This window comes from Zingiber officinale, chromosome 4A (assembly GCF_018446385.1).
Source record: "Zingiber officinale cultivar Zhangliang chromosome 4A, Zo_v1.1, whole genome shotgun sequence".
Taxonomy (NCBI): Eukaryota; Viridiplantae; Streptophyta; class Magnoliopsida; order Zingiberales; family Zingiberaceae; genus Zingiber; species Zingiber officinale.
The window spans coordinates 134459626-134471983 of record NC_055992.1 but is presented as its reverse complement, the minus strand read 5'-3'; the positions used below and the strand labels follow the sequence as shown (position 1 = coordinate 134471983).

At 36.2% G+C, this 12358-nt stretch overlaps 2 protein-coding genes across 2 annotated transcripts; both read left to right on the top strand.

The window, feature by feature from the left end:
* The first annotated feature begins 12 nt into the window (after window positions 1-12).
* Window positions 13-9537, top strand: LOC121971347 (DNA-binding protein SMUBP-2-like). The gene is made up of 15 exons (XM_042522576.1): window positions 13-223; window positions 409-513; window positions 600-668; window positions 1023-1112; window positions 1208-1291; window positions 2121-2285; window positions 3251-3438; window positions 4628-4700; window positions 6251-6304; window positions 6531-6788; window positions 7546-7752; window positions 7880-7983; window positions 8199-8343; window positions 8892-9026; window positions 9170-9537. The coding sequence occupies exons 1-15, from the start codon at window positions 128-130 to the stop codon at window positions 9344-9346; spliced, it is 1950 nt and encodes a 649-aa protein (XP_042378510.1). The 5' UTR covers window positions 13-127; the 3' UTR covers window positions 9347-9537.
* A 388-nt stretch (window positions 9538-9925) lies between these two features.
* On the top strand, window positions 9926-12283 carry LOC121971346. The gene is made up of 4 exons (XM_042522575.1): window positions 9926-10177; window positions 10261-10310; window positions 11875-11959; window positions 12060-12283. The coding sequence occupies exons 1-4, from the start codon at window positions 9949-9951 to the stop codon at window positions 12104-12106; spliced, it is 411 nt and encodes a 136-aa protein (XP_042378509.1). The 5' UTR covers window positions 9926-9948; the 3' UTR covers window positions 12107-12283.
* The last annotated feature ends 75 nt before the right edge of the window (window positions 12284-12358 follow it).

Genomic DNA, 12358 nt, shown 5'->3' with positions numbered 1-12358 from the left:
AATTTAAGTTTTCCACTGCAGCAGTGGAAAGCCTCTTCTCCGCCATCCCATTTCGTTACCCTTCCACCGCCTCCGCCGGAACTCGGAGTGGCGCCGCTGCTCGCGATTCCGATCGGAGAAGAAATCTATGGAGGGAGTTGCGAAACGCTCCGGCGTGAAATCTCCAGCCATGTCCGTGGAGCAATTCGTCTCCCTCACGTCCCCTCTGATCGACTTGGAAAAGGTCCTCTCCTTTAGATAATGAACTTGTTATTCTTTATCCATGATGTCCCGCTGTTACCCTAAGTTCTATATGTTTCGGGTGTTGCTACAAATTTTACGGTTGTTAAATTTGTTCCATTTATACTACATTTCTCTGCTAAGATTTTGATGGCGAATCGTTCAGACCGTTTGTATCATGATTTTTAGGAGGCTGAAATAGCGGCATCTATTGGTTCTGCTTCATCGAAAGGCTTGGATGTTGCTCAAAAGAGAGGCTATGCTCTTCTTAATCTTAAGTGCACAGATGCTCAAGTTCGCATTTTTTTTCCTTTTGTTACATAAAAATACAGTTCTGTTCTTATCGTAATGCATTCTTACTTTTGTATGCACTTTTCCAGACAGGTTTGATGGGAAAAGCACTTCTGGAGTTCCAATCAAATAAGGGGGACCTTCTTCCTGCGCACAAGGTTTTGTTATTGTTATCATTATAAGTTATAATCATACAAGTAAATGAAGAAGATGTTTCTTTTTTGTTGTTTGAGGTTTTTGTAAAGTTTTCTATTTTGGAAATTTTCACTATGATAAAAAAGTCTTAGCTTAATATGGGGATCTCAATGCTTTTGGGTTCAGGGTTACTCTCAATCTTCTTCTTTTTTTTTGTACAAAGATGTAAAATCTGGTGGTATAACATAATTTTCCCTCCAGAACCAACACTGGATTTATCAACTTCTGTTAAAATGGTTGAGCAAAGTCAATCGGTTTAACTTACTTTTGCTCTAAGTGTTCTCAAGTTTGTTTCTTAATTGAGATTTTGGGTACAGTTCTCGAATCACGATGTGGTTATTCTCAAACCAAATAAGGCTGATTCTGGTTCTCCTTTACTTGGACAAGGTGTAGTGTATCGCCTCAAGGTATTTGTAGTACGAATACATAATTCTTGAAGGATTCCCTTCTCATATTTTGCCTTTGAGAACTGATTTTATCTCTTGTGATGTTTGGAAACAAGGACTCTTCGATCATTGTTGCTTTCGATGACATTCCCGAAGATGGATTAAATGGCTCTCTGCGTCTTGAGAAGGTTGCAAATGAGGTATGTGATTGACAACATATCATATTGTCAAGGGCTTATGCAGCTTCTGTAAGCTCATGGTTTGTTAAATAGTTCTGTTCTCTTTTCTCAACTAGATCCCCGGCTAACACCTGACAAGGTTTCAGTAAATTCTGTAATGCTCAGAAAAATCAGCCAGCTCTTTCAGCTAAGAGTTTGTGATACCCTAACCATCTTTAAATGTTATATGAACTTGCAACCAAAACCATAAGCACATCATTAATTGAATTAAAATCAATACCAGTTGGTCAATGTTGTATGGTCTATATGATTATATAAATTTATCTTGTAGCCATTTATTTTTTCCTTTTGTAACCATATTTTTTATCCTTATTCTTTGAATTGATTATTGCCAATTTGGAGCAATTAGGTGTACCCCAATAAATGATAAGCTGAGAGAAAATAGGTTAAGAAGTGGATATGTTGAAGAAGATCAACAGAGTGTATAGTTAAACTAGGTGAATATATTAAGACTTTTACAGGTGTCATGAGGGAGATGAATGAGGAATCTAATTTACATAAATTCATGTAGCCCACTAAAATCATTGGGACTTACATCACTGGTTGTTTTTTTTTATACTTTTTTCCTTGTTTTCCTCTCTCTAAATTACATCATGAATGTTTGAGATGGATCATTCAGTGTCTATTTCTTTCACTGGTGCAGCTGCCTTTGTTTTATGGTTGCATTTTAAATTGCTCTTCTTTAGCAATTTTTGCAAGGGTATCGATTATCTTATTAGACGTCCAAAAGACTACATAGTTATTTTATTGTTGATTTATCTGAACTTGAGTGGATTCTGTAATATTGTAGGTGACATATAGAAGTATGAAGGATGCATTGATTAAACTCAGCAAGGGCACACAAAAAGGGCCAGCTGCTGACCTGATTCCTGTATTATTTGGGGAAAAACCACCTGTTGTTTCTAAGAAAGTCAGTCAATTCAGTCCATTTAACAAGAATCTTGATCATTCACAGGTAGTTGCTTTTCTTATCGATGTTTGTTATTTTTTCATGTTTTGATTCTACCTTTTTTTCTTCGTTTTACTAGAAGGTTAAGGAAATATATCGGGTTATTTAGTAGATTGTTTCATATATGTCTAACGATTATAGAACGATCTCATATAGCCCCCTTGGTTTTAAGATCCTGTTGTTCTAATACATGGTCAGGTTTATATGATAAACTGAAAGTTTGAAACGGAGTATTGTACATTATATGAATGGAAAAAGTCAAAACGAAGGATGCTTGATGCTTGATGCTTGTGCATACTACATCAACAAAGCTCATTCATATTATAAAAAGAATATAAGAAAAAGATCTATATTACGCAAATAATCTCTTCATAAATATCTTGTTAGCCATTCCCAATCAAAACGAAGGATTCTTAATTATCTAGGTATGTTTGATCTTTATCATAAAAATTTTGGGGCATGGATACTAGTTGGGCTAGCATATACTTGCACCAGTATCTATATGTGGCACAAGCATCACCTTTTTTCTAGGATGGAACAAATCAACCAATCATCTCTTTGAAACTACCTTGCTTATGTCAGCTTTCATACTTAAGATTGGACTTAATATGATACAGGAGATTAGATATTTGGATCCAGCAGTTCTTACACTTCATTTTGAGATCTAAATTGTTGTTTCTACCTAAAGAAGAATCACTTGTTCTCTATGAAGAGCAATAATCAAAAAGTGAAGATCTATGCCTATTAGTGAATGGTTTCCATTTTGCTTTGGTACTACATACCATTTTATTGTGATGACCTTAGATCATCCCATACTGGTTAATCTATTCCAAATCCCTCAGTGGACTAACAGTCCTAAGGGATCTTATGGGACAACTGTCCTATGCTATTATTTTACCAATATGTTTTTCTGTGCGCTTCTTTTGGTAAATAATTTTCTCAACTGATTAATCTAATCTATTTTATCATAGAGGGATGCTGTCTTGAAGTCTCTTTCATGTAGGGATGTATTTTTGCTTCATGGTCCTCCAGGAACGGGGAAGACAACAACTGTGATTGAAATTATATTGCAAGGAGTCAAACAGGGAGCTAAGGTTCTTGCATGTGCTGCTTCCAATATAGCTGTTGATAACATGGTTGAACGTCTGTTTCCATTCAGGTGCATTTAGATTGTAGACTTTCTCGCCGTTTACTTAACCTACAATTACTTAACAGCCTAAAAATCCATCTTTCAGTTTGAATATTTACATGCGTGTCACTCTTTTACAAGTTTCTTATTATTATTCTAGTTGTTTGTTTTGCTAATGCCAACCCCTTATGGTCATTTTGAACTCATCATGTCTCTCTCAGCAGCTATCACCTTGTTACTACTACTGGTCAATCTGGAAAACTGATCTTGGTCTCGAACAATTGTTTATTCTTCCAAAAGTGAATCCTAAGTCAAAATTAATTTAGGGCGTATATAATGCTGCCTGAACATCATTCAATTTTATTATTTGTTAGATACTAGGTCGTGCAGATTTGTAATATTGATAATATGGTAATCTTGCTGTTGCACAGATTGATCATGATACCACAACAAATTGAGCTACGACATACCAGTTTAGTCCCACATGGTTAGTAGATTAATGAGGAGGTTGATACGGCTTAGACAAGGGAACTATGATTAACTTGTGCTTAAGCATTTTGAGTTTGTAGTTGAGTCTAGCAAGTAGATTTGCTAACAGTGGCATATTCTTACATAGTGTTAGCTGGAGGGACAAGATTCACCTTTGTTGAATAAAGGATTTAGGATATATAAAGCATTCACTTCTGGGAATCATTTATCCATTTAGTTTAACTGTTCCTTTAGTTTTCTTTTAGTAATGCTAAAGTTACATTTGCTATGTTGACTCTTAATTCTTAATGTATGCACTTTAGTGCTAGAAATCTGTCTTGACTATTCAAAATTTTGATTTATCATAGTTAAAGCTTTTTATCAATTAGCATATTTCCATCTACATTTACAATCCATGTTCATAAGGTTTAGATACTATATTATGCTAGTTGCTAAGGCCTAATGCATTCCTTGATCTTTTAATTTTGACTTGACGTTGTCATAGCACAATGTCATCTACAAATCATATATGCACCTTAATAGATATATGTTTTTCTTGTACAATGTAATAATGATTTAAAGTTTACGTTGGTGAACCCTCATTCTAGAGAAAGGTGATCTGTATCAAACAAAATGCAAAATCTTATTTTATTTCTTACTTACAAACACATCATTCTAGAAATTTATGTACTATCTTCGCCTTTTGTTTTCATGGCTTATAGTTAGTTTAATATTAACCATGCTTTTCTAGGGTAAAGTTAGTGAGGTTGGGACATCCTGCACGTTTGTTACCTCAAGTGTTGGACAGTGCACTTGATGCTCAGGTATTGAACCTTATCCTGTCTCTGTACAGTGTTTTTTCCTACTACCACGAAAAGCTATTTGGCAATTTTTTTAATGAATTTGTTGACAATTGATAAAAATATGTATAGTCATATTAAATTGGCAGTTAATGTTCAGTTGAGTTCTTTAAATGGAAGGCGCGTTAATCTACAGAGTTAAAAATACACTGTTAATAGTGCTTATGTATTGCAAACTTTGAAAGCAAGATAGAAGCTTTGAATCAAAGTTACTTATTAATGTATGATGAATCTCCACCTCAAACCTCTACCAACTGGTCTTTCTACTTCTGTAATTTTCTTACCAGTCTCATCTGTGTTATTACCACCCTGTCACTTCTCTCTTCTCTATTTTCCTCCCTTTGACACATCCTATGAAACAATTATCTAGGTCGATTACATAGCCGAGTAATTCATCAATCATATGCATCTCCAAGTAATCTCCCTTCTAAAGAACCAACTCCAATGTCAAAGAAAGTCAAAGAAATAATCATGGTGGAAGTATATAATGAAAAAGAACCAACTCCAATTCTGTGGTTTGGTTGAGTCGAGAAGAAAGTTGTAGAGTTGCACTCTTGGGGAATTGGTTGGCAAGTGGCACTAAGCTGGTTTATAAACTAGTAAGTCATTTCTGCAACTGCTTTCTAATCCATTGGAAACCTGAACCATATTCTCAAAATTTTGAGTGGATTTTGGGAAGTGTTATTGATTAGAACATTTATTGAGCTAGGAGTGTGCTTTTGTGCTAACATTGTAAAGGACACCAGATGTTTTGATTTTGAACTATTCTGTTTATTTTTTTATACGAGAAGTTCCATTCAAGAATGGTTTCAACTTTCAATTTTGTTAATATGAATACAATGCTATTCCATTTCAGTCAATAAACAATTTGTTTAAACATCTGAAACATTTGATATGTTACGGTTGCAGAGAATCTGTACTAAGTGATAAATATTTAGAATCATTGCTATGAAACCTGAACGATATGATAGCTTCAAAATATGGTCTATGATCTAATTCTTCAACTACTACAGGAAACAAAATTTCATGCATGAGATTTTATGTCAAATCTCTTTGGGGTTTTTGGTTACTATGGTGTTGTACAACCACCATAGTAGTTTCTGAATTCTTCTTCTCTGGGGTTTTGGCCTATTGTAGACTTAGGTTTATATTTGCTTTCTGATAGACTTTCTAGCTCTATGGAGTTATTAGAGCATGAAAAGTTTGGTTTTGTGTTGATATCTTGGAGTTGCTTCAGCCACTCCCTGTGTTTAAATGATTTTAACGTTTGCTTTCTCCCATATTCTTTTTTACTGTATTTCAACAGTGAAATTTTGTTGTGGTCAACTGTCCTGAATTGTAACATGTATACGATACAAGGTCATGCTATTGTTCAGTTTTACTAATTAATACTAATTGTTTAAAAAACTCTTTAAAGGGCTTTAACTTTACGAGTCTCTTCATTTGTGTTCAAAATAAAACTACTTCTCATTATATAACTTCTAATTCCTAATTTAATTGCTCCTTATGACTAGGTTTTGCAAGGTGATAATAGTGCACTGGCAAAGGATATTCGTAAGGAAATGAAGGTATGCAAACCTTTGACAACTCTCTGCTTCATGATTTTGATGATCAGTTGTGAGATTATAAGTTATGTACCTTGTGTTATTGTTAAAGTATAAAACTATAAACTTTGTGTTGTATCAATTAAAAAATATGGATCAGTTATTATTCAGTTATAGTTTTGTTTTTTTGAGGTAATCCATGGCGTTTATTGCATGTTGTCCATTTTATATGTTTTTTTAACCTTTTCAGGTCTTGAGTGGGAAGCTGTTAAAAGCAAAAGATAGGAACACCAAAAGGGACATTAAGAAAGAGCTGAGAACACTTGCCAAAGAAGAGAGGAAGAGACAGCAGTTGGCAGTCTCAGATGTTATAAAAAATGCAGATGTAGTTTTGACAACTTTGACTGGTTCATTTTCTCGCAAACTGGAGAGTATTACATTTGACTTGGTTATAATTGATGAAGCCGCTCAGGCACTCGAAGTAGCGTGTTGGATACCATTGCTAAAGGTATTTACTAATCTCAGGTTTTGGAGAAAGTGGAATGTGGGTAATCATCACAAATGGCATCAACAAGAACTTTTACTCAATATAATATCATGAATGTGACCATTATATAGCTAGTCAACCACAGAATTAATCCCGAAGTTTGTGAGCACTGGTAACTGAACTACCAAAGCATGAACCTTTGCCTAATTCGTTCTCATGTTTCAGAACTCTGAAGTTAATCTATAATATACAAATTTATTTTTCTGCTAAAAATTTATGAAGCATTCAAAAGTAGTTCCTTTGGTATCATGTACTTGTTGGTGCTGAAAACTTCGAGAGTAAGTTATCTTCTTTTTTTTATGAGAAAAACAAGAATTTGGCTAAGAAAAATTGTGAATGGTTCTGAGAACATCATGACTGTGGAAAGTTTGTGGACTGGGAAACCTAGTTGGGCAGTAAGATGATATCAATAATGGCTAGAAGACTGGTGTACTCTGGGATTGCCACAACCCAACCAAAATGCGGGGAAAGGAAGAACCAAAGAAGAGTAAAATAGAAACAATAAAAGGAAAATTCATGTCCTTGTGATTTAATTAAATTTCTGAGAGGTGAAATGTAGGGAGTAAGAGGTTTGGAATGTTTGGATATACCTTTTTTGCAAAATGGCTTTGTATTCTAGAATCTGGGAAAGAATTCTATTTTTGGATACTTGGATGGATTACACTTTAGAGAAGACTATAACTGCCACGATGATCTTAGTTTTAACTTGTCTTTGCAGGGACCGAGGTGTGTGCTTGCAGGGGACCATCTCCAGCTTCCTCCGACAATCCAGAGTGTGGAAGCTGAAAAGAAGGGTTTAGGTAAAACACTCTTTGAACGTTTAGCAGGCTTGTATGGAGATGAAGTCATGTCCATGCTCACTGTACAATACCGAATGCATGAGCTTATTATGAGTTGGTCATCCAAAGAATTCTACAATAGTAAGGTACTTCAACCTTCTTTTTCTTTGGATTTTAGTTCATATTTCATAATCATGGAATTGAGTATTCACTCCTTGTGATTTTTTTGTTGTATAGAATAACTAGTGATCTTCTTCGAACTTGTTGCATCAGGTAGAAGCCCATTCTAGTGTAGCTGGTCATATGCTGTATGATCTCGAGGGTGTAAAGAGATCATCAGCAGCATCACCGACCCTTCTTCTCATAGATACAACAGGGCAAGTGTTATTGTGCACAATATAATTTTTATATTTTCGCAACTGCTAACTGGTGATAACTGACATACTCTCAAGATAAGTTTTGGAAAAAACATGTTTTCCCTTGTCAGGATCTGCTTTTAAAATCACATTATTTTTATCTGATTGATCTGCACATTTGAGGTCTATCAGCTCATCTGATCTTCATATTGAATTTGTGATGTTCTTTCATATAGGTGTGACATGGACGAGAAGAAAGACGAAGAAGAGAGTACTATGAACGAGGGAGAGGCTGCGGTAACTATAGCCCATGCAAAGCAGCTTATTGAATCTGGAGTTCAAGCATCTGATATTGGAATAATTACTCCATATGCCGCACAGGTTTCACTCTTTTCATCAGCATGAATCGATCATATCTTTTCAATGATTTGTCGTTTGAATTTATTGTTAACACCGTGTTATGGAAGTGATTCCTTGGCATCTCTCATTCTTTATGTTTCGATTATGTAGATCTTGCGTGCAAGTTCTAAAGTATAGTTTCATGCTCAAGTTTTGGCTCACTTTAATGCTTGTTGAGATTGATTCATAAACTTTTAATCCAATAATTCTCTTCTACTTAGCTCATTTATATTCAAATATAAACTAGTAACAACTACAAAGTCAATCAATTAAAATTTTAAATTAACAAATTATTGAAATGAATTTCAACAACTTGCAGATATAGTGTCACTAATGGTTGACATCCGAAAATATTTTGGCCATGTTGATACTTGAAACCGCGCTTGTATATTTTCCTACTTGTTCATATCCTATGCTTTGGGCATGATGATACTTGTTTCATTTTGCTCCTTCCTAGCGTGATTGCCTTGATCTTGACACTTGCAGCAATTCGAGTTAACAATGTGTGTCGATTAAATGCTTATATACAGGTGACTTATCTTAAGATGCTGAGGAGCAAAGAAAACATATTAAAGGATGTAGAAATTTCAACCGTTGACGGGTTTCAAGGCCGAGAAAAGGAGGCCATTGTCATATCTATGGTCCGGTCAAATTCAAAAAAGGAGGTAAGCTTTCAGAAGCCAAATATAGCCATATAACTTTTCGGCCCTCAAGGCTCATTCCATTTCCATCACTTGTTGAAAAATATCGTGTCGAACTATTGCACTGCCATTAATGTCCCCTCTTTTCTGTTTTCCATCGTTCATAGGTTGGGTTTCTGAGCGACCACAGGCGAATGAACGTGGCCGTGACTCGCGCTAGAAGGCAATGCTGTCTGGTATGTGATACAGAGACTGTTAGTCACAACACATTCTTGAAGCGCCTGATCGAGTACTTCGAAGAACATGGAGAGTATCTAAGTGCATCCGAATACGACATGAATTGAAGCAAAACGGTTTCGGTTCGATGCTCTGTATTCAGCTTCTGCTTCAACTACTTCTTCCATTATATTCTTTAATTGTGGTGGCAAATACAAAAGAAAATCTATGATCTCAAGCCACACTCTCTGACCTAGTACTGCTTGAATTTACATTCTCTTAGAGACATTCATGAAATTCATAGTTGTATTTATCTTCATAGCTTTGTCTTACAATTTCAAAATTTTCTTTTGTCGCCACATTTTATCTTTGAAATTTCAAAATTGTTTCAAGTATTTCATGTCGTATTTCACTAAGCGAAGTGACTCGCTTGATAGCTCAACAATTTACAAAGATAAATGGGAAGAAGAGTCGAGAGGAAGATGGTATAAGAATGAATATGATGGAGAAAAGCTCAACTAGCATGTATTTATTTTTTAAAATGCTAAAAACATAATTTAATTTATTTTTAAATAAAAAAGCTCAAATATTTAGTGCGAGACACATGTTATTCTCTGGTCGTTATTCGTTGCGTCTTACGTGCAGCGACGTGATTGGCTGGGTCCAAAAGATATTTGAATTTGCCGTGTTATTATATTTATCCCATTGTCACTGCTCCATCGATCGGTCGATGGAAGCTGCTGCAGTCCTCCTTCCTCTCCCTCGCTCTCGCCCTCTTCTTCCTCAAGCGGCGCCGATCTCGCTCGCCCTCGCTAGAACAAGCGGCAGCAGTCGCCTTCGCGGTCGCACCTGCGGCCGCCGCCAAACGGCGGGGATCGATGCCGTCCTCGTCGACGGAGCCGCCTCCGCCGATCTGGCCCCTGTTCAGATCACCTGGCAGATCGCCGTCGGCGCACTAGGTATTGTCCATTCCTCTCTCCGTATCTGTATTCATATTCCCCCTGCGTTAGCTAAACGTATGATTTGTTTTTCCCACTCTCAGCTGGAATCACGCCCTTTGTGGTCGCGGGGATCGAGTTCAGCAAGAGGATAGTGAGTTCGATACTTCCTATCTATGCTTATTTTACATGTCAAACTTATTTGATGAGCGTGATGTCTGATAACCTACAAATTTTAACATTATTCGATCACAAATCAATTAGAACACATTCGAAACAGAAATTAGCATGATGATTGATGTTGGTTTTGTTGGCCTGTAATTGGAAGTGGAATAACATGAGAATCTCCAAACCTGAAGGTCACATTCCTTTGTAGGGTTAGTCTGATTGTGTTGTGTCGCGCTGTCCATTCTGATATTGATAGCTTTACTCTGATGCGCAAGTTAAAGAAGGGGTCCGAGCCTGTGTGTTTGATCGAGTTGACAGAGAAGTTATATGTTTAAAGCATACTAATTTCTCAGTATATTACATTTAAAGCTTTGGCAATACAGATTGATTTACCAACAAGAATAGAAGTCTTATAGCCATTTTGGATATGACTATCTAAGTATTTTTAGCATATGATTAGGTTGGCAATTTGTGAAGAATCTAATAGATAAGGAATAAGTTTTTCTTGTTCATGTATTGCAATAAAGAAAGAAGAACTATTCTCTTGTTTGTTGGGAGGAATAGTATAGAGAGTATAAAAGAAATAATTTGCATGGCTAAAAAAATTTATTTAACTCTACTTGCATATCCCAATTTGTTTGTCTATAGAGACAGAGGAGATCCTCTGGACCACTTTTCTGGTTCAGAGGATCCTCCCTTTACATGCATTAGTGGGGATAGATGATCCCCACCTATTTTATAAGTAGAGGTCATCCATCTCACCAATGAATGCATTGGTGGGGATAGTGGTCCAGAGGATCTCGCCTCCTATAGAGGTGCTAGTCACATAAACTCTTTAAGGTTGAGCTATGAACTACCAAATGACTAGTCTTGTTTTGGGGCAGTATAATAACAACAATTTGTAATATGGTGGTAGGAATCTTATGCCAATAAGATGAACTTAAGCATTTTTATTTAGAATACTTATACTTCAATTTTTGTTGCTTTATGTAGAGAAAATACTTATAGTGTGCTGGTAGCATGGGCAATTGTATTTTACTTATCAACCTGCTCATGCCTCTCGATACACACGGTATTCAAGGTTGCTAGCTCGTGAGGATTCCCCGAGCAAACATTACTCCTTCCTCAACGCTTCCATGAGCTAGTGTTCTATGGAGGCTTTCAGAAGGATCCACGAGGCTTCCCTGAGCTGGAGGCCATCGGTGAGGTCTTCTATGAGCTAGCTCAGTTCTACTAAAGTGGCTCTATTTGCTTGCAATCCGCTAATGTTAGTTCACCATATCCATAGAGGTTTAATACATGTCTTCCTCCCTTGCTTCCTCTTCTTCCCCTTTCAATTCCACCTATTGATCAGTGTCGACTTGCACCACCACTGATACATCTCTTTCCAGCCATGAATTAAAACTCCAACATAAAATGAGTCTTCAAACGTTGCTAACAATATCATGCATGTATATATTCCCTCTATGTTATTACTTTATATCAAAACTCATAGCTAGCTGATTTACAATGCCAAGAGAATTCTTTAATCCAATTCCTATGCTTTTCAGATAGCACAAAGAAAATGTGGAGTTTGTGGAGGCTCTGGCCTTATTCTTCTTAAAGATAAATCCTATGCTCGCTGCCCCGGCTGTGGTATATCCAATTTGCTCCAGCTTTAGCAACATAGATTCTTGCTATGTTGATCATCATAATTTCATGCAATTAATTTTATGACTAAAACGTGTTTAATCAGGTGGATTTCTCCCATGGCAGTCGTGGAAAAGATTCTTCACAGGATAGAAAAGTGATCAAAGTGATATATGACTTTCCTCATGCAATCTGAATTTCTTGTGATCTAAAAGCAAAGAAAATACACCTTTTCTGTATATCAAGAATACTAGTCAAAAAATGAGTTAAATGTTGGTGTAAACTTTCCAAATTTGGTGGCAAATTTGCAGCATATGCATTTGTATATTATCTCCATGTTTCTTGCAATTGATTGCTTTTAGGAGTATCGACAATGGTGAAAGGGAACAATGTTTCCAACTCCAG

What these genes read in the sequence shown, in the direction of transcription:
- LOC121971347 (XM_042522576.1), top strand. Translation starts at nt 128, where the DNA reads ATGGAGGGAGTTGCGAAACGCTCCGGCGTGAAATCTCCAGCCATGTCC. An exon ending in TTAAGTGCACAGATGCTCAA is followed by an intron (nt 514 to 599) that starts GTTCGCATTTTT and finishes GCACTTTTCCAG; the next exon opens with ACAGGTTTGATGGGAAAAGC. An exon ending in AAGAATTCTACAATAGTAAG is followed by an intron (nt 7,753 to 7,879) that starts GTACTTCAACCT and finishes TTGTTGCATCAG; the next exon opens with GTAGAAGCCCATTCTAGTGT.
- LOC121971346 (XM_042522575.1), top strand. Translation starts at nt 9,949, where the DNA reads ATGGAAGCTGCTGCAGTCCTCCTTCCTCTCCCTCGCTCTCGCCCTCTT. An exon ending in TCGAGTTCAGCAAGAGGATA is followed by an intron (nt 10,311 to 11,874) that starts GTGAGTTCGATA and finishes TATGCTTTTCAG; the next exon opens with ATAGCACAAAGAAAATGTGG. An exon ending in TGCTCGCTGCCCCGGCTGTG is followed by an intron (nt 11,960 to 12,059) that starts GTATATCCAATT and finishes GTGTTTAATCAG; the next exon opens with GTGGATTTCTCCCATGGCAG.